Source organism: Balaenoptera borealis (assembly GCF_965194805.1).
Source record: "Balaenoptera borealis genome assembly, chromosome: 20".
NCBI lineage: Eukaryota > Metazoa > Chordata > Mammalia > Artiodactyla > Balaenopteridae > Balaenoptera > Balaenoptera borealis.
Genome location: NC_138879.1, coordinates 8,975,165 through 8,995,848, shown reverse-complemented (window position 1 = coordinate 8,995,848; position 20,684 = coordinate 8,975,165). Strand labels below are relative to the sequence as shown.

Here is a 20,684-nt window from a genome sequence, read left to right as displayed (position 1 = left end):
ACGAGGGAGAAAGGGGCTGGTGAGGCCTGCGCACGGCTAAGAATCTGGACCCGGACCCCCGGCCTCACTCCCCGGCTCTTGGGACGCAGAGAAAACCTCGCATGGCAGCCTCTTATATTCTAGTCTTTTGGGGGCCAAGTTCTCTTGGAATAAATTGGTATGAAATTATTGTCAAATATCGACCAGCTCATAGAGCTCACTGCAACAGATTTCAATTCTAAGAAGAAAAACATTTCCAGGGATACAGTAATAGAAGCAGCTCACAGCACTGCCCTGTGGAAACCCCGCAAAGCCTCCTTGTAATGAATAAATTAAGAGTCTCTGTTCTCTTTTCAATCATCCCCTTAAATCAGTGCTTCTAAGTCCCTGAAACCTTTCTTCCCCCCTCAAAGGAGATTCAACAGTTCCCCAGTGATCACTTTCATGCTATCTTCACTCTCATCTGCACTTCCGGGGTCAGAAAAGAGAAAAAATTCCCCACTCCAGAGTCTTCCGGGTTTGCATTTGGAACATTTATTTCAGGAAATACATTTTCAACACTTTGTTATTTATACAAAAAGAGACGAATTTCTCAAGAGGCACGTAGCGAAAGGCCACTGTGGAACAGATCCCAGGGAAACTAACAATGTTTCAAAATCTGGCTACAGAGGAGGAAAGCGAAGGCATCCCGGGACGGAGGCTGGGACCCCGACGCTGGAGACAGACGCGTCCTTCAACATCTTGGTTTTGGCAAAAATGGCAAGTCGGCAAGTAAACTGTTTCGCTAAGGGGTCCTTCCTCTCTTGGGTGGGGAGGGAGCAAACACGCAAAGCGATGACACTCGCACGCACGCGCACGCGTGCACACACACGCACGTGCCAGGTCAGTCTGCACCCACCCCTCCCACCACACTTCTCACCAAGCCAGGGGTCTGCGGACGGCCGTGCATCTCCCCGTGTCTAATCTCACAGGCCTGAGCCGTGCAGACGTGAAGCCCGCTCTGCAGCCCAACAGTGGGCCGTGCACACCTGACCCCTGGCCAATCCCTCTCTGGGGGTCGTTATGATGGGCTCCAGGGTGGGGGGGGGGGTGAACAGAGGCTCAGGCAAACTTAGGGCAACACAAAGTCAGGCTTCCCTGGCCTCCCACCTCCCTGGTGGTGGCATCAGCACGGCCTGGGCTGCGAGGGCCGAGTGTGCATCTGGGGTGCATTCACTTAACCAGAGCATCTTGGGCCCAATGGATGTCTAAACAGACAGACAGACACAGGCTTCCCCAGTCACACGGGGTGGGGCAGGGCAGCCACCAAGGCCACAAGGGCCACTCTGAGCGTCCCCAGCCATGGTCCACACGGCACCCCCCTTCCTTCGGGCACCTGCCAGCACTTCCTCCCTTAGCTCCTGCTCCTGATTCACTCACTTGGACCTTCCCAAAAACCAGGCGGCTGGGGTGCATCTTTTCCCTTCCTGTGAATCCGCAATCAGATCCCGGGGGTGGGGGGAGGGTGGTGGGACACGAGGGGAGATGAAGACACACCTCCCTCTCTCCAACTTGTCCCAATTTCTCGTCCAAGGGGACAGCGGGGCAGAGCTGCTGGCTCGCGAGGACGGCTGAGATAAAGGCACTTCCTGCTCCAGGACAGGCTTGCAGGCAGGTGGGCGGGCAGCAGCCAATGGCCTCGCCGCATCTAAGCAATTGGCAACTTGGGTCTCATGGAATGAACTGCTCTCCCCTAGGGGCGGGGTGGGGTGCTCTGAGTTACGGCCAGGGCCGTGTGGGGAGGCAGGGGCAGGCAGGGGCTCCAGGTCCACGAGGATGGCTCCATCCTCCCACGGGCACCACTCTGCCACGCCGCAGAGGCTGTGTCCGAGGGGCACCAAGAGCTGGAGGCCACTCCTCTGGCCCCGGGGCAGGGTCAGGACTGAGTCAGTGGTCCTCCCGCCCCTCCTGGACCTCAGGGACGGCCAGAGAGCCGGCCTCCACTCCAAGGACCCCCCAGCCCGGGTCCCCGTAGTCAGCGGGCTAATAACAAACATACTCAGAGGGCACTCGTCATCTTGTTACTTGGCAGGTGTAAAGGGGCGGAGATGGAGGACACATGGAGAAAATTATATAAAATAAAACGGGGCAGGTGGGTGGGGGGAGGGTGGGGGGAGACGGAAAAGACTCGGGGCGGGGTCCCGGGACAGGCGGTGTCTACATCTCCTGGGCTTCTGGCGCCTTCTCCTCGACGCCGTTGGCCACCGCGCTGCTGCCCTCGTGCAGACGCTTCACGCGATAGGCTTCGAAGTGGATGGTGCTGGTGATGTCCTTTATGTTCTGCATGTGTGTCCTGGGAGGGGCCGGGGGGGCGTCTCAAGGAGGGCCACGGGCGAGGGCAGGAGGCTGGCCCGCTCACTCGGCCTGCCCTCCACACCCCCAATCCCCACTGCTTGGCTCCCGGGGGTCCCCCAGTGGGGCGCTTTAGCCCCACCAAGATAGACCAAGCCTGGGCAGGGGTGTGTGTGTGTGGTCTCCAGGGCAACCCCAGCTGCTCTCGGGACCAAGTGTTCTAACATGTCCCCCTTTCTCTGTGCCAACCCAGTGGCCAGTCCAGGGACAGGCGCTGAGTGCAGAGGCCCCCGGGCAGTGCGCAGGGCTGGAGTGTCCTTGCTCCAGTTTAGAAGAGCCAGGCCGGCAGCCAGGTGTGCTGGCAGGTAAGGGGCAGCGGCTTGCGGCAGGCGGCCGGGGTTGGGGGCGCTGGCACCCCGCTAGTCCTGTGTTCAACCTTCCCTTCTCTGCAGCTCAGCAGGAGAGATTTGGAAAGGGCCCAAGGTGGGCGTCCTTCCTCAGCCAGGCTTTCCAGCATGGCAGGGCTGCTCCTGGAAGCCAGAGCCCCCCAACCTGGAGGCCACGAGAGATGGTCCCGTCCCTCCTATTGACATTGCCCCTAGCATCCATCCTGCTGGCTGAGAAGTTGGGAGCCCCTGGTACCCTGGTGGGAGCCCCTACCTTCTCTGTTCACCTGCCCAGGCCCAGACCCACCCACCTGGCACCCTCGCGAATGGGCGGAGGATGGGCTACTCCTTGCCTGGGCTCAAGGAAACTGAAGAGGGGCCTCCCAGGTCAGAGGACGCTGGGATGGGAGCTGGGGACCCCCAACACACGTCCAGCGTACGAGACCTCCGGGGGCCCTGAATCTAATGGGCTCAGGCTGCCGTGATGCAGACTCAACCCTTTTCAAGTAGAAGTAGAAAGGATTTTCACTTCTTGCTTCATTTCCAAGAAGGTGTTTTAGAAAAAATGGGCCTCCGAGGTCCCTCCCGGGAAGGCAGGCAGATAGGTGGGGCGTGCCGACTGCTGCTCAAGACCTCCGCCCGGTCCCACCCCTCCCTCGGCCCTGACGGAGGCCCCTCCGGCGCTGTCAGCACCAGCCCGGCTCTCACCTGATGAGGAGGTCCCGCAGGTAAGCAAACTCACAATGCGTGGTGTTCTCGACTGCGGAGAGACAGAAGGGGCTTTAACGTCAGGCAAAGCCCCTTTCCCCCAGTGCTGGGCAGGCAAGCGGAGGAGGGGTCCACCGCGCACAGGCGAGCAGTGGGCACCTTGGCTCCTGCCCTCTGGAGGGTTCTGCTCTAGCAGGGAGATGGCACCGTCACCCGGCCAAGACGGCCGCGGGGGAGAGCGCTAGGCTAAGAAGGCAGTGGCGGTGGGGCGGCTGCTATGCCGGGGGGACCGGGGGATGCCCCAGGGGAGACCTGAAGACGAGAGGGGGGCTGGGAACGGAATGAGGCAGGAATCAGGGCTGGGACTTCTCCCCCACGTGCTCAGGACACACACAAGGACACCCGTGTACAGAGACCAGGCACCAGGGGTGAGTGTTTACACTGAGCTCAAGAACCAGCATAACTGAGCCGTACGCTGCCTGGGGAGGTGCACACGAGGACACACAAGAGCCTCCCCGACTGACAAGCCGCAGAGCAGCGGACAGCTCTGGGGACGCGGGAAGAGGGCAGGGAGGGGTCCCCAGGTCCCCACGGGCACCCTGGAGCAGGCAGGTAATGCCTTGGGGCTGAAGCTGGTGGCAGTTACTGCCACACTCCAGAACTACGTGGGAACACTCTGCCTGCTGTGTGGTCAGCAGGTACTAGCACACCTTTTAAAGGGTGGTGAGTGGCATCACCTGGACTGAGGGAGGTGGGCGGAGAAGGCAGAAGGAGAGGCTATTCTCTGCTATTCTGTGGAGGCGTCCAGCCCGGGGGACTTAATCCGACCTTCACACACCCTACGGGATAGCGACTAAGGTTCCCTCTTCTGTGGTTGTAGGGAGATGGGGCTCAGAGAGCGAAAGAGGTCTGCCCGGGTTCCACAGTCCGTGAGGCCTGGCTCCCTGGTCCAGGCTTCCCCATCCCAGAGCAGCAGGGTCTTTCTGAAGCTTAAAGGGTTGATGAGCCGGCACGCAGGGCCTCCAGTGCTCCTGATTGGATTTCACTTGCCTCTTGCCTGGGCTCTGCCCTCCACACCCCTGCCCTCCTTTCTCCCACACCCCCCACCCCTACAGGGCTGTGCCCACACTAGAACCTTCTGCCGGCTGACTCTCACGCAGCCTTTTAATCTAACTTGGAGAAGCAGTGAGAGCTGGTGGGAAGAACAGAGCTCCGAACCTGGAGTGAGTGCGTTTCTGCCGCTTCCTGGCTTAGGTTAAGTTATTCTGGCCTCTCTGACCCTCAGTTTCCTCATCTGTAAAATGGGGATAATAATGCCACCACCTCTCAGGGACATGAGAGAATTAAATGAGTTAATTGTGTGCTTTATGACCCCAGCCTACCTCTTGAAACATTTCAGAAGGCTTCTAAGGATGAGTAAAGTACCTCAGGACGCTGGTGTACATACACCAAGTCGGAGGAAGAACAAAGAACTAGGACTGGTGGGGGTGGGGATGAGGAGAAGCACTTAATAACTCTGGCTGAGGGCCAGCACAGAGTGGCCGGCTCTCTGGTCAGCTCCCAATTCACAAGATCCCAGAGATTAAAAAAAAAAAAAAAAGTCCACCAGGTCCTGGGGAAGTTCAACTATTCTAAGATAGGGCAGAAATTCCCTCCAGGGCCTCATGAAGGCTGCTGGGATGTGAGAACCACCACCCCACCACTGTCTTTACAGGTTCCATGGGGCTGTTTCTCATCACCACCCTTAACGTGAGCTGGTGGCACCACAACAACGCACAGGTCATTCAATGCGTGGTATCCGGGCCAGAGCAGGAGAGGGGGACACAGAAAACCAGCCTCGCTCATTTCCTGACAATTTCCTTTACCGGCTGCCTGCAGGGCCCTAGTTGGCCACCAGGGGGCAGCAGAGGCCTGTCAGCTGTCAGGCTGCTCTTCCCTGCCCCTCCCAGGTCCCCACTGGCCCGCCCTTTTTTTTTTTTTTTTTAATTTTTTTGGGCTGCGTGCGGGATCTTGGTTCCCCGACCAGGGATCGAACCTGAGCACCCTGCAGTGGAAGCGCAGAGAACTACTGGACCACCAGGGAAGTCCCCCCCCCACCCCCACCATTTGGCCCTTTCTTATCCTGAACTTCTCCACCCTCCAAAACATACCTTCACAAAAAGGTTCCTAAACAGCAAGATTTCAGGAAGAGAGGAAATGGAAGAGGTGGAGCCAAGGCGGGATGAGCCCAGGGTGAAGCCTAATTGAGACTGCCCAGGTGGGTCAGGGAGGCAAAGGAACTTAACAATTAATCCAGGTAAAATGAGCCAGCCTGGGAATGCTCCATTATATCAGTTACTTAAAAGTATCTGCTTCCCCAAAAGCTCCAATGGTCTCTGAGACATTCTCTCATTTTATTAAACTCTTGGCACATGGTACCCACTTTATGGATGGTGAAAACAGGGGCCCTGGGGGATGAAGGGACATGCCCAAGGTCGTGAGCTGGGCATGGGTTGGGGTGGCAGCAGCTGGAGCTGAAAGCAACTGCTGGATTTTCTGCTTCTTCTCTACGCTGGGCCTTTCAGCCAAGTGAACAAGGAGCAAAGTGGCCTATTCTACTCTGTTCTAAAGAGGGACAACAGAACAGAGTCGGGGGGGGGGTAAAGAAATGCCCAGGTCCACCCCACCCAGGGTCATGGCCACCGTAGTAGGTTGGATTGTGTCCCCCAAACAACGTCCAACTCCCAACCCTGGGCATTTGTGACTGGGACCCTATTTGGAAAAAGTCTTTGAAGGTATAATTAAAGTAAGGATCTCAAGAGGGGGTCATCCTGGATTTAGGGTGGGCCCTAAGGCCAGTGACAAGTGTTCTTATAAGAAGAGGGAAAGAAAGACACAGGCACACAGAGGAAGGCTGTGTGAAGACAGAGCAGAGATTGCAGTGACATGTCTACAAGCCAAGGGATGCCAAGGATAGCGGGCAGCTACCAGGAGGGCGGCAGGGAACAGATTCTCCCTCAGGGCCTCCAGAACTCTGAGGATAAACTTCTGTTTTAAGCCACCCAGACTGTGCTGGTTTGTCAGAGCAGCCCCAGAACACTAAGATGGGGGTCCCAGGAACTTCTGGGGGTGGGAAGTGGGGAGGGCATCTGGTTCTCAGCTGGACAGAGCTATAGCCCAGCCCTTTCCTAGGCCCAGAGAAGCGGGGTGATTTGTCCAGGGTCACACAGCACGCCTGTGAAACCCCAGCACCAGGACATAGAACTTGACAGTGCCCGTCATACCTCCTTCCTCCCTGGATATTTCCCCGCCCATGGGAGATGGGAGTGGAGGCGCAGCTCCGTCAGCTAACGGCTGTGGGTCCCAGACGAGCCACTTGCCCCCTCATTTCCCCCCAGCCGAGCGGGAACCATGGGACCCCTCGCCATGGCTAGGTGGGCAATGCAATAGATGAACGCAGCTCCCAGTCAGCAGAAGCAGCTTTTATTCTGACCTGTCTGGAGGCCCCAGACATCAGCTCAGCGATTACCTTCAATGGTGCCCCATTTGGTTTTCCTTCCAAGGATCCTCTTCCCGTTCACTTGGTACTCATGGTCACTGCCCACCACGGCGAACGGGATCATTTCCTGGGGGAAGGGCAGGCAGCATTGGTCACGCGAGCATGCAAAGGCCAGTCCACTCCCTGGGCCCCTGGGTGGAGCTGCCCGGAGTCCAGGCCCCCAGCACTAAGACCCTTGGCCTGAGAAGGTTGCATGTGGACACTGGCACCGACTCCTCCTAGCCCAGAACATCGCGTTCTCATGGCTCAAGCCCTTCCCACTCGTTTCCCCAGACGCCCTGGAGGGGGCGGGAAGACCCCCACCCATGTCCTCTAGCAGGAAGTGAGAGGCCTCTGGGAACGGCATCCTGGTCGGTCCACTTACTCGGAATTTCTCGTTCACCAGCCGGTCCTCTGAGTCCTCGTCAAACTCCTTCTGGGGGTACACGTCGATGCCGTTGGACAGCAGGTCTGCGGTGATCTGGGGGTCCAGAGGGGAGAGATGCGGGCACCGTCCACGCAGCAAGCAGGACAAACCCAGCTTTGGGGCATCTGCTCATGCCACAGCCTCCACGAAGTGAGTGGCCCCAGGCTCGGGATCAGGGGTGGGCTCTGGGGGGCTGGTAACCCTGCTACTCTCCAGTTCTTGTGCCTCCCGAGTGGAGGAGGGGCAGCTGCAGACCTGCCTGCCAGGAGCGGAGGCCGCAGCCGCCCAAGGGACCCGGGTCTCTGTCCCGGGTATCTCCCTGTCCTTGTCCTCCAGCTCATCACACCCCCAAGAAAATCACTCAGGCTTGCCGAGTCCTCCCCTCCCTGAGCTCTACCTGGAAAGCCTCTCCCTGCAGCTCACCATCCTGCACAGGTGCACCTGCTTGTGTTAAACCGTCACCACCCTCTGCAGCGACAGTTACCCATATGGGTGATGTTCAGTGATAACATCCCGGTGAACAGCTGTCATTTCTGCCCTGAGCACAAATGCCTGTGTGCAGCTTTGGGAGCTTTCTCGTTCCTTTTTCCTCCAGACGCACCCATTACCAGGGCACTGTCCTCCCCTGAGCATGCTGGGAAAATCCCTGGCACCTGGGCTGTGAGCGGAGGCCTGTGGGGCGGTTTGTGGGGGGGGGGGGGAGGGAGGAGCTTTGGGGATTACACTGAGGGGCCTCCTTGCTCACGCCCACTGAGGCGGAGGCTCTGCGGGGGCCCGGGCACCTGGGTTTTTCAAGTTCCCCAGGTGGTTCTGACGTGCGGCCCTGTTAGGAAGAAGCGGCCCTGGGCTCACCCTCCTGCTCAGACAGCAGCCCAAAGCGGGACAGTGGCAGAGAAGAAAGCAGCCAGCTGTCCCCTAGCGGAGACCGTCCCTTTCGGACCATCTCTTCCATCTAATAAAAACGTGGCATGCTTTGTCTGATGGCCCCTCACCCGCCTCGCTCCCACAGAGGGGCAGGGGGCCAGGGAGCTGGGCGGAGATGGAGCCCTACCCGCTGTTTGAAGTAGACCCTCTCCTCCAGGGTCAGCGTGTCAGCCTTGGCGATGACCGGGACGATGTTGACCACTTTGCTCAGGCGCTTCATGAACTCGATGTCCAGGGGCCTGAGGCTGGAGCGGAAGGACATGGGTGAGGGTGTGGCTGGAGGGACGTGGGAACTGGGGGCAGGAACGAGGGAGGGGGGCCTACTCCAGCCTGGATGGAGCTGAGGGAGGCCCCTGGGGTGCCTGCAGGGGCTCCCAGGTGGGTGCACGCCGACAAGGTCAAGGCTGTGGGCTGAGGGCTCCAGCCAAGCCAGGAGTGAGGGACAGAAGAAGGAAAAGGGCTCCTGGGACACACTGAGCCAGGGCAGCAGGGGGCGGAGGGGCAGGCCTGCTCCAAGCACCCTCGTACACGAGCTCCCAAAGCCCCCAGTGTGTCCACTCGGAGAAGTGCTGCCCCTGACCCCGGCTCAGGTGGCCATCGTGCCGTGGGTCCTCGCTACGGGGGAGAGGAAGGAGGGATGGGAGCTCACTCGGCCCCACCTCCTGGGAGGGGCTGGGAGGCTGCTCTCTGGGGCGGTCCCAGCCCCCCGCCCACAGGCTCCAGTGCGCCTGAGATCTGACGTGGAGAGAGGCTTATTACCCTCCAGCCCCTCCCTGCCCCCCACCGACTCGAAACCTCTGCTCAGCAGGTGTGTGGGCAGGGCCGCAGGACCCCCGAATGGCGGGCACCACGTTCCCACCAGGAGCAGAGCTGGTCCGCTCTCCTCCCCCGTCAAGGCTCAGTCAGTCGCAGACATGGGGTGGGGCTGAGGCGGGTTCCAGGAGGAAGTCCGAACGAGGGGGGCGAGGGGCCACCCCAGCCCCACGGGCCCGGGACCCGAGGGAGGGGACGGCACAGCGCCCAGCTGGGTCCCTGCGGAAGCAGCGGTGCCCACCCTCAGCTCGCCGGCCGGCTCTGCTTCCCAGCGTCGGCCTCGGTGGAGCAAAGCCTAGACCAGCTGGACCAGCTGCCATGGGGCCCACGGCTGAGCCCGCTGTCCCCCAGAGGGAGAGGCTCGGCCACGGTCCCTGCTCTGGTGCCGGGCCTCCTCGCCCCTGAGCTGACCCTCGCTGCGGGCAGCTCGGGGACTTGGCCTGGTTTCCCACAGAGGCCCCAGCCGAGGCCTGCCGCCTCCTGCCGGGCTCCTTCCTGGACGTGCCTGCGGGGCTGAGGCCCCCAACCCCTGGGCTCCCTGCTCTGAGTAGAACCGAGGGTAGAACAGCCAGAAAGAGCCAGAGCCTCAGGCCGTGGTGACCAGCAGGACGCCGGGCCCCAGCTCTCCCTCTCCATCCACCCACGCTGCCTCCCCACCCCACTGCTCCTGCTGTCCTCTGGGTGCTGGGTCCACCTCCTCCCCACGTCCTGACTCAGGACAAGCCCGAGGGTGTCCACCAGCGGGCAGAAAGGCACTAAGGTATCCGGCGCAGACAGAGCCACAGGAAGCCAAGGACAAAGGGTCTATGAGGCCATCAAGAGCCCAGCTGCCCTCACAGGGGAGACCACCCCTGCTCAAAGGAGGCAAGGAGACCCCCCCCCAACCCCTGCTCCGGGGCACCCACCGCAGGCCAGCCTCGCTGACCTGTGCGTGCACCTCTAGCTGCAGACAGAACCCGCAGGAGAAAACAGCTCTCACCAAGGTGGCCTCGACCGACAGCCCTTATCCAGCCCTGCCAGGGGCCAAGCCCATTCTCTGTGCTTTAAACCCTCCTGGTGGTCCCCGCCGGGGACTGTTATCACATCGTCATCACCCCCCTTAGGGACCGACAGCCACCCTGGAAGAGCGGGTAGGTGCTAAGGACACACAGCCGGAGTCTTAACCCGCCTGCCAGGCCTACCAGAATGGCCGGCCTGAGAAGGCAGGTCCAGGCCGCGAACCATCCTGGGCCCGCCTGGTCCTCCAGCCTCCCAGGCAAGCTGGAGGGTCCACAAGTGGGTGGGACGTGGTTTGGGGGCAGAGGGAGACTGGGGCACACAGGCTGCTGACCACGGCCCGCCCAGCCCTTCTGCACTCAGGGCAGACCAGCCCCAGGCCTCGGCTGTGTGCACCTACGCGTGGCCGGTGGCGGGGATGAAGTACAGGCAGCAGTGGACGCGCGTGTCTGGGATGCGCTTCTTCCGGTTGATGTTCACCTCCTCCTGCAGGTACTTCTCGTACTGGTCGTTGATGAACTTCATGATGGGCTGCCAGCTGCATGGAGGGGCCCCAGTCAGCCTGCACGCGGGACCCCCACCACCCGAGCTGGGGGGCAGGCCCCCGTCCCCACCCGCAGGTCCGTAATTCCCCAAGTCCCAGCCCAACGCCCGTACACGTGTGGAGGCGTCTGACATTCTGAGCAGAGCAGAGACCCGCACTAGCCTCCCATGCTGACCTTTGACCTCAGGGGTCGGGGGGAGGGGCAAGATTCCCAGCAGCCCCGTTAGGGCTCTTCCACCCGGGGAAGTGGCCCCCGGAGCCCCTCACCAGTTCTCATTGTTGATGTGGTCCCCGAACCCCGGCGTGTCGATGACCGTCAGCTTCATGCGGACGCCCTTCTCCTCGATATCTGCACAGAATCCCAGCCCCATCGAGCTCAGGGGGAGACCCAGGACCCGTACAGACACCCCAGCCAGGCTCCCTGACCACCCTGCCCCAAAGAAGCCCACTTGGGGTGCCCCCAGGGTGCTGCCAGGGAGATGCCAGCCTGCAGCAGGGAAGTCCAGCAGAGCTGATGACCCTTATCCTGGGCACCCCCTGCCCATGATTTTGGGTGGAAAACTCAGCTATCTCCAGGGGGCTCTGACCAGGGCCTGCAGGGGTCCCGGAGAGCAGCCCTGACCCCTCACCCTTCACCCTGAATCTCAACGTGCCCAGAGGTGTTGCCGAGAGTCACCAGCTCAGGGGACCTGAGGTCCCTGACTTGGCATCCCTCCCCCCAGGCCCCGCCCGGCACTCACCGTGTGTGATGGACTTGATCTCAATGGTCTTAGGGATGCGTTCCTCCGAGGTGGGCTGCACTGACTTCCGGCTGATCTTGGATTTGAAGAGGGTGTTGATCAAGGTGGACTTTCCCAAGCCGCTCTGCCCTGGGGAGAGAACGGGGCTGGTTGGCGTGGCGCTCCAGAGAGGGCAGGTCACGGGCCTGCGATGCAGTGATGCCTGGGCATCGCCCCCCAGCACACCTTGGTTGGGGGTGGGTCAGGGGGAGGTCAGGAGGCAGGAGGGTGCCCGGGTGGTGGCCAAGCCCTCACAGTGCGTTGTGGCAGAGCAGGACACGGACCCCTCGCCTTCTGACCACAGGGATGGCCAAACTGCCCCACGCGAGGTCCTGGGGTGCCCGGGAGGAGCTGAGATGCAGGACACTGTTGGGGAGGCAAAGTGGGGGGCTGGCCCCTCCAGTGCAGCTCCACCCTTAGCTGTTGGGCATACTGGGATCGACGTGGGGTTTGAAGGAAAAGCCCTACAGAGCCCCCCACCCTGGGACCTCAGGCTGGAGGGTCTGCATCCCCTAGGGCCAGGCTGCCCACACTGTGGGGCTCCAGTCCAAAGCCCCGGGGGCCGCGCTCCCCGCCTCCCAGGATCATCTCGGTTGAAGAGTCGGCATACTCAGCACACAGAGCCTGCAGCCAAGTGACCGCCAGGCTCCAAAAAAGGCCACTGCTGCAGTTCTTCCTGGTACAGGAGGCCTGACCGGGCCCCCGGATGGTGGGCAGCTGTGCCTCACTGCCAAGAGCAGGGACAGCGCTAACCAGTGCCCACATCAACAGACCTGGCAGCTGAGGGGCTGAGGGGCCAGTGAGCCCCCGGGGCATCAGCCGCCCCCTGGTGTGGCCCCAGAAGAGATTCTGGCCTGGCTGTGAGCCCAAACCTCACGTCACCCACAGTCCCCTCCTACAGCAAGAGGGACGAGGGCAGAGGGCACAACAGGGAGGGGACCTGGACTCAGTCGTGACTGGAAGGCCCCTCCTGCTCTAAGTCACCCTGAATCTAGGGTCCGCCTCGCGGCTGCTGACCCACGTCCCGCCCACGCAGCCCTCGCCGTGCGCCAGGCACAGTCCTAAGAGCGGCAGTTTAACCCTCACAACCAGGTGCTGTCATTAGCCCATCAGACAGATGAGAAAAACTGAGGCTGAGTCCAGACTGAGGATTAGAAGCAGCAGCCCAGCTCCAGGGCCCCAGCCAGGACCTTCCACCTCCGGGGTTAATAGCGGCAATGGCCACTGACGCTTATAAGATGCCTACTATGCACCAGGCACACCTCAGCACCATGCACACGTGCACACACATGCACGCACACGTGCACACACATGCACGCACCCACACACGCATGCACACAGGCTCACACACTCCAGACTTGGAGCCCCATCGTTTTGCCTCTGTGCCGAGCTGGCCTTAGGCCGTGGTAACCAACGTTATTTTTAAAAATTAAATCACACTGATTTTTCAACTTTGATAACCTTTCAAGGAAAAGTGTGGATCCCCCAGAGGGTGGCGTCGGGAATCCCTGGCCTGAGCTGTTTACCAGCCCGAGGACTGGCCCTCCTCCTCATCCATCTCCCCTTCTGCCCAATGGTTTTGTGTCCCCACCAAGCTCAGGCCAGGGGCTACATCAAATATTCCAGCCATGGCCCCTGACACCTGGGAGATGCCAACCAGGATATTTTAAAGTTTATCCTGTAATTATTATTATTTTTATTACCACCATCCTCATAATTGCTTCTGAAATCTTCTTGAGTGCCCATGACCACGCCAGGGGCCGAACACGTTCTCCCATTTGCCCCAGGACTATCCCATTTTATGGATGAGGAAACTGAGGCTGATAGAAACCCCAGGGAAGTCTGGGCAAGCATCAGGCAGCTTAGCAGGGGCAAGGCTGGGATTCTCCCCCTGTCTGCGGACCCCCCCACAGGCGCCCTTCCACCCCAGCTGCATCTTCTGCGGGGGCACTGCTGTGGGAAGGAGGGTGGAGGCGTGGAGCCCGGATTGTGAGCTGAATGACCTCATCATGCCCTCTCTGGGCCTCATGTCTGCCTGTAAAATGGGCGCTCCCTTCACAGGGTTACTGTGAGGACTGAACAGGACCTGAGAGTCTTCGGGAACAAGGGCTGCCCACTGTTCCCCCAGCCTAGCCCCCCAACCCTGTCTGGGCCGGGCTGATCAATGACCATCCCCTCCCCGTGACCATCCATCCAGCTCTGCAGAGGGCAGAGGGGAGCCTCCAGCCAGGCCTGCTGGGTGCGGGGGTCAGCCCACCATGGGCTTGAGCCACAGCGATGGGGATGCCTCAGCAGAAGGTAAAAGCAGAAGGCGGAGGCCACTGGTCAGAGAGGTGTCGTCTCCTGAGCCCCTGCCCGGCCCGGGGCCGAGCTGTCTCCGGGGTTCTTAATGTAATGGGCAGAGGCCCTGCTGAAGAGCTGATGGAGGCTGAGACGCTCCCGGCGGGCACGCGTACACACACACGACGCCACTCGCAATCTGTCCTGCAGGCCAGGTCTGTCGCCCCCGTTTTACAAGAGAAGATGCCCCAGAGCCCGTGTGGCTGGCCCGGGGACAGGCTTCCCGTGTGGCTCTGAGCAGTGCTGGGGACTGGGGACTCACCGACCACCATGATGTTGAACTCGAAGCCCTGCTTCATGGCCTTCCTGCGCATCTGCTCCAGGATGGAGTCGATCCCCACGTAGCCGAAGTCCACGGGGGCCTTCTCATTCCTCTGCGCGGGCGGCTGCTTGAGCCCGGCGTCTCTGGGGGTGTCGGCCATGTCGCCAGCGCCGCCGGGAGCTGCCTCGGTGGCTGCGGGACGAGGAGCGGGCGCGTTAGGGGGTCACATGCAGGCGTCTGCTAAGCCCCCACATCCTCAGGCGGGGAAACTGAGGCTCAGCTGCCCGGGAGAGCCCTGAGAAATGCCCCGGAGCTGCAGCCGGAGGCCCACGTTGTCCTGCAGCCACTCAGCTTGGCCCACAGAGCCTCACTCCAGTTCTCAAGCCACCAGCCCTGCCTAGGCTGGGGCCCTCCCCTAGGCTCCAGGGCAGGGCTGACCCCTGAACCCTCCTCTATCTCACCTGAGCTGCACCCAGGAGAACTAGCCCGAGCACGGCGGGGAGCACTCTTTGCCCCCCACCCTCCTGCCCTGCCCGGGGCACCCAGGTGGGCCCCCCCCCATCTCCTTCACCTTTGGCCCCAACACCTGCTGCAGCCTGACGGCCGAAGGGGCCCTGGGGGTCAAACAGCCAGGGTTTGGGTGAACCCATGAGCCAGGACAAAGGAGAGGACAGCCTTCTGAAGGAAGGATGGAGGGGGCCGGCACTGGCTCAGTCCCAGGTACCAGCCAATAGCCCTGGGGCGGCAGGAGTGCTGGGACGAGGGGCGTTCTTTCGAGGCAGGAGGGCCTGGATGCAGAACTAGCTCCTCCGGGCCCAGCGTTCCTGGGAGATGGCAGGAAGGAGAGGGCCCTGGGCAGCACCCGGGGCACTGCCCCCGCCTCCCCCCCTTGGACTGGATCCAGGTGGCAGTCTTCTCTCTGGCCGCCCAGCACCTGTGGGCCTCACACCCACAGGCCAGGAGGAGGTTTTGCTTTCATGTCTGCGGACAGGCAGCCGGGGCTGAGATGCTCGAAATATCTCAAGCTTCTGCGGTCTATAGGTTAGAGCCTTCCTCCTTTCCTCCCGGGCTGCCCTCAAGAATCCACATGCCCAGGTTGGAGGTCTGGGGGTGGGGGGATGCCACCCAGAAGACCCCCAGTGGGGACCTGAGGTGCACCCGGCCAGCAGGGCTGGTCAGGGCGCTCAGGATGGTGCAGGTTCCCCACCAGGGTCCGGCTGGAGCACTTTGGCCGCGTCCCGCTGAGCCCCCGACGTGGCACATGCCCAGGCCACACCCTCCCCGACTGGCCCCCCAGCTCCCCTTCCCTGCCCCCTTGGGTCCAAGCTCTTCCCACTAAGAAGGATTTTCGGCTTCATCCTACCTCCCAGGAAGGATCGCCGTCTCTCCTCCTGGGGCACCCTGAGCTCATGGGAAGCGACCACACAGTGAGTCCAGATGCCTCCCCCAGCCCCGCGAGCCCCTCCCACTAGCCCTTGGGGAAAGGCTGTTGGTTCCGTGGGCATCGGCTCCGGGTGCCCCATGCTCCAGGGGGCGTGCCCCACCGCCAGGGTGGGCAAGCAGCCTTCCCAAACATGCCCTCCTGCCCACCCCCTCCGACCCTGCCCCAGGAAGCAGCAGGACACAGGTCGCCAGGTCAGGAAGGTCACTGCTGAGCTTTCAGATAAACTGCTTTTCCACTTCCTGGGGAAAAAACCAGACTCTACCCCGTCCCCAGGCTCGCACCTCTGCAGCCACATGTGTCTTCAGGAGCGTCAGAGGGAGCCGAGATGGGGGCCAGCACCCTCTCCTCCCACGCCCAGGCCCAGGCCAGTAAGACAGGAAAGATGACGGGCACCGTTTGCTTACAAATCCGAGAAATTGGGGTGTCGCTGGTTCATCCTCAAGTCAGCCAGCAACTTCCCCATCTCCTCTGCCCTTGACCAAGCACAGCCATTCCTGCTTCACAGGACGGGGGTGCTGAGCAAGTAACATAATGCATATAAAAGCGCCAGGGGTTGCCAGGGGGCCCACGCATCTCTCCTAACAACAGGCTGATGCTTGAGGCTTCGGTTCCAGGTCCACCCCCACTACCGCCCTAGGCCGGGGAAAGGCGAAGGGCCCAGGAGGCAAGGACCCCCGTTCGAACGCTATTCGCGGGCCTCCTCCCTGCATGGCCCGGAAGGGCTGTGCCTCTGTTCGCTCTTCAGAAACACTCTGCCCCCGGGCTCCGGCATCTTTAAATAAACAAAGACCAGAGCTGCATCTGGCCTGAACGTGTGGCTTTGGGGCTGTTTCCTGGAGACAGACATGGGGCCCTGTCTTTCAGGACGGCAGTTCAGCCCTGCCCCACGTGACCGAAAATTGCTTCCATCTGTCTGCGGGTCTGGGAGCCATTCTGCCCGGGACTGGGCCAGCCCCCCACCCCACCCCTACATTTCCCTCCATCCCTCACCCCCTCCCGAGCAGCACGAGGGGTGGGGGGGCGTCCCCTGAACCCCCTCACTTCCCTCCACGGGCCCTGGGAGCAGCAGAGCGAGAGAGACTCCAGCCGGCCCCTCCACAGGCACCAACATCCACTGCAGAAACTCAAACCAAAGCAAACATCCTGCCCACCAGGGCCCTGCTTGAGAAATAATCATAAAAACATGACAAGCACCATCCCTCCCGCTGAGGGAAAGGCCTGGCCTTTTGCACAGGTGAGGGTACATTCCTGCAAGGTCCCTCCTCCTCTGGGAGGCCCCCTGGTGGGCAACCCCAATTGTGCCCACCCAGATGGCCCACAGACACGGGACCCTCCCTCTATGCCCACCCAGCCAGGAGGCTTTGGGGTCTGCCTTCAGGACCCCGTGGGCGAGAGTAGAGGCCCTGGCAGGCCAGCTCGCCCAGAGACGCTGTCCGCGACCCCTTGCAGGTCCCGGGGGGCTCCAGCCGGCTGGATGGGACGGCGGAGACCGGCGACTCCAGCACCATAACCATCCAGTGTGGCAGCCACGTGTGACTTTTCAAAAATTGTGATAAAATATACATAACACAAAATGTACCATCTTAACCAATTTTAAGTGTGCAGATCAGGAGTGTTAAGTCCATTCATGTTGTGCACCCAAGCTCCCAACTCATCTTGCAAAACTAAAACTGTCCTCATTAAGCACGAACTCCCCAGTCCCCATTCTACTTTCCGTCTCTATGAATTTAACTACTCTGGGTAGCCCATATAAGTGGAGTCATACAGTATTTGTCTTTCTGTTGACTGGCTTGTTTCACTGAGCTTAATGCCCTCAAGGTTCATCCATGTTGTAGCACGTGTCAGGATCTCCTTCCTTTTGAAGGCTGAGTAATATTCCACTGTATGGATGGACCACAGTTTGCTTTCCCATTCATTCCTTGATGGATACTTGGGTTGCTTCTATGTTTCAGCTCCTGTGAATAGTGTTGCTGGGAACATGGGTGTACAAATATCTCCTCGAGACCCTGCTTTCAAACCTTTCGGGTGTAAACCCAGAAGTGGGATTGCTGGCTCAAATGGTAATCGTATGTTTAATTTTTTGCAGAATCACCAACTGCTTTCACATGTGACTGGCGTGCTTGAAATGCACCTGGTCCAACGGAGGATCAGAATTTTTTATTTTATTTAATTTTAATTAACTTCAAATAAAGAATGACACATGGCATATGGCAACTATACTGGACAGCACAGAATTCTTGTCCAACCTACTCATTGTACAAATGAGGAAACTGAGGTCCCCAGAGTGATTTTTTTCTGAAATGCATTGGAAGTGGTCTGGCCAACCTGAGACCTTCACTGAATTTAATCAGCCCTGTAACTTCACATTCACTTCTGCGATATTTGATTAATATCCATGTCCCCCCACAGACCGTGAGCTCCAGTGAGTATGGCAGTGACATGTATGGATCCCCAGTGAGCCTCCAGAGACCTACAAGGAGGAGACACTCAACCAATACTCCTGAACGAATGGGGTCTTAGAAGTCTCCCCTCAGCGTGGGGTGGGGGGACAGGGAGGAGGGCTGTGCTGCCCCAGGCTGCCCGCAGACCCTCCACGAAGGCCAGACGCCACCTCCTGACCCGCCCCCCAGACCTATGTCCAATCCACCTCCTCCAGTGACCTGCCTGCGGCTGAGGCCTCACCCTCTTCCCCATGGCCCTGTTACCTGTTTTTGTTTCACACCCAAACTTCATCAAATGCTATTAATAGGAAAGGGAAGTTCTTAACAGAAAAATAACAGGTTTCACATTTATGTCCAAGGTGACTCTCACTTCAGGCAAGTAGAGCAAGAGGGAGCCCTGGTCTTTAAATGTGGAAAACTCAGGCTCATAGAAGTTAAGTAACTTATCCAAGGTCACACAGCACGAGCTGCTGCTACTTTTCACTGCTCCTACTTGGGAACCCCTTGGGAAAGGGGATGGCGGGGCGGTGGGGGGGGCGGTGTGTGGACCACCATATCCCCTCCTTCCTAGAGCCACACTCTGAGGAGGGAATGTAGGTTTGCGGTGGGGGTGGTGACCCCTGGGGCAGCCTCACCCCCTGCTCCACCGGGTCGGCCACTCTGGGTCAGCCGCTCTCTCCCCAGGCTCCCAGGCCCAGGGCAACATCCCTGCCCACCACAGCACCACCCTCCTCTGGGGAAGAAAAGCCCAAGTGACCACCTAGGGTCGGGGGGGGGTGACCTTAACACGCCAGTTTAAGCCCTCCCTCCACTTCCTAATCACTTTCTTTACTGCAGTAACAGACACAACATACAACCTTGACCATTTTGACCATGTTAAGTGTTTGAGTCCGCGTCATTAAATACATTCAGGATGGCATGTAACCGCCACCACTACCCACCTCCAACGCCTTCATCAACCTGTACAGAAGCTCTGAGCCCATCAAACACTAACTCCCCCCTCTCCCCGTAGCCTCTGTTCTACATTCTGTCTCTGTGAATCAGGCTCCACTAGGAACCTCATATAAGTGGAGTCATGCTGTAGTTGTCCTTTCGTGTCGGGCTTCTTTCACTGAGCATAATGTCCTCGAGGTTCCTCCCTGTTGCAGCCTGTGTCACAATTTCGTTCCTTTTTACGTCTGAATAGTACTTGTTTATCCATTCATCTGTCCATGGATGCTTAAGTGGTTTCCACCTTTTGACTATGATGCATGATACTGCTATGAACATGGGTGGACATGTGTCTGTTTGAGTCCCTGCTTTCAATTTTTCTGGTATCCAGCCTAATTATTAACAGAACCCAAGTGGTGCTCAGAAAGGCTGCGGTTTGGACAATAGGTGACACGGTCATCCTGCACTCAAAGTGAGGTGCGGCGCCCCCCTGAAGGCTTCGAGGCCAGGAACCAGGGGCCTCGGGTTCTCGTCCTGGCTCCACGTGGTCCTTTGCAGGTCCCTCCAGCCTGCCCTGCACTCCCCCCCAGCTCCTACCCCACAAGCTCCTCAAACCCGAGGCCATGGCTCGCTCAGCGGTACCCCCAATCCTACCCCAGGGAGTGGCACAAAGTAGCTATTTGAGAAATACCTAAAAGGTCCACCCACGGATGAAAGGATAAACACAATGTGGTAAATCCACACAATGGAATATGAGCCATAAAAAGCACTGATGTAATTAGAGAAATACAAATCAAAACTGCAATGAGGTATCACCTTACACCGGTCAGAGTGGCCATCACCAAAAAATCTACAAATAAATGCTGGAGAGGGTGTGGAGAAAAGGGAACTCTCCTACACTGTTGGTGGGAATGTAAATTGATAGAGCCACTATGGAGAACAGTATGGAAGTTCCTTAAAAAACTAAAAACAGAACTACCATATGACCAAGCAATCCCACTACTGGGCATATACCCTGAGAAAACCATAACTCAAAAAGAGTCATGTACCACAATGTTCATTGCAGCACTATTTACAATAGCCAGGACATGGAAGCAACCTAAGTGTCCATCGACAGATGAATGGATAAAGAAGATGTGGTACATATATACAATGGAATATTACTCAGCCATAAAAGAAATGAAATTGAGTTATTTGTAGTGAGGTGGATGGACCTAGAATCTGTCATACGGAGTGAAGTAAGTCAGAAAGACAAAAACAAATACTGTATGCTAACACATATATATGGAATCTAAAAAAAAAAAAAATGGTTCTGAAGAACCTAGGGGCAGGACAGGAATAAAGATGCAAATGGACTTAAGGACACGAGGAGGGGGAAGGGTAAACTGGGACGAAGTGAGAGAGTGGCACTGACATATATACACTACCAAATGTAAAACAGATAGCTAGTGGGAAGCAGCCGCATAGCACAGGGAGATCAGCTCACTGCTTTGTGATCACCTAGAGGGGTGGGATAGGGAGGATGGGAGGGAGACGCAAGAGGGAGGGGATATGGGGATATAAGTTATACGTATAGCTGATTCACTTTGTTATACAGCAGAAACTAACACAACAATGTAAAGCAATTATACTCCAATAAAGACGTTAAAAAAAAAAAGCACTGATGTCTTAGATGAATGAATAAAGGATACGTGGCATACGTATATAATGGAATACTACTCAGCCATAAGAAAAGAATGAAATAATGCCATTTGCAGCAACGTGGATGGACCTAGAGATTATCACACTAAGTGAAGTAAGTCAGACAAAGACAAATATCATGATATCACTTTTACATGGAATCTAAAAAAATGATACAATGAC

General features: G+C 58.6%; 1 protein-coding gene across 9 annotated transcripts in view; it reads right to left on the bottom strand.

The window, feature by feature from the left end:
- Nucleotides 1-490: 490 nt before the first annotated feature.
- SEPTIN9 (septin 9) overlaps nt 491-20,684 on the bottom strand; it is a 195,273-nt gene continuing 175,079 nt past the window's right edge. For all 9 annotated transcript variants that reach the window (XM_082371183.1, XM_082371187.1, XM_082371184.1 and 6 more), the window contains 9 exons: nt 14,007-14,198; nt 11,366-11,494; nt 10,893-10,974; nt 10,482-10,619; nt 8,400-8,517; nt 7,307-7,402; nt 6,913-7,009; nt 3,405-3,456; nt 491-2,311 (listed from right to left, as the gene is read on the bottom strand). In XM_082371183.1, the coding sequence (XP_082227309.1) occupies nt 2,176-2,311; nt 3,405-3,456; nt 6,913-7,009; nt 7,307-7,402; nt 8,400-8,517; nt 10,482-10,619; nt 10,893-10,974; nt 11,366-11,494; nt 14,007-14,198 (1,040 nt within the window). In that variant the 3' untranslated portion in view covers nt 491-2,175. The remainder of the gene's footprint in view (nt 2,312-3,404; nt 3,457-6,912; nt 7,010-7,306; nt 7,403-8,399; nt 8,518-10,481; nt 10,620-10,892; nt 10,975-11,365; nt 11,495-14,006; nt 14,199-20,684) is intronic.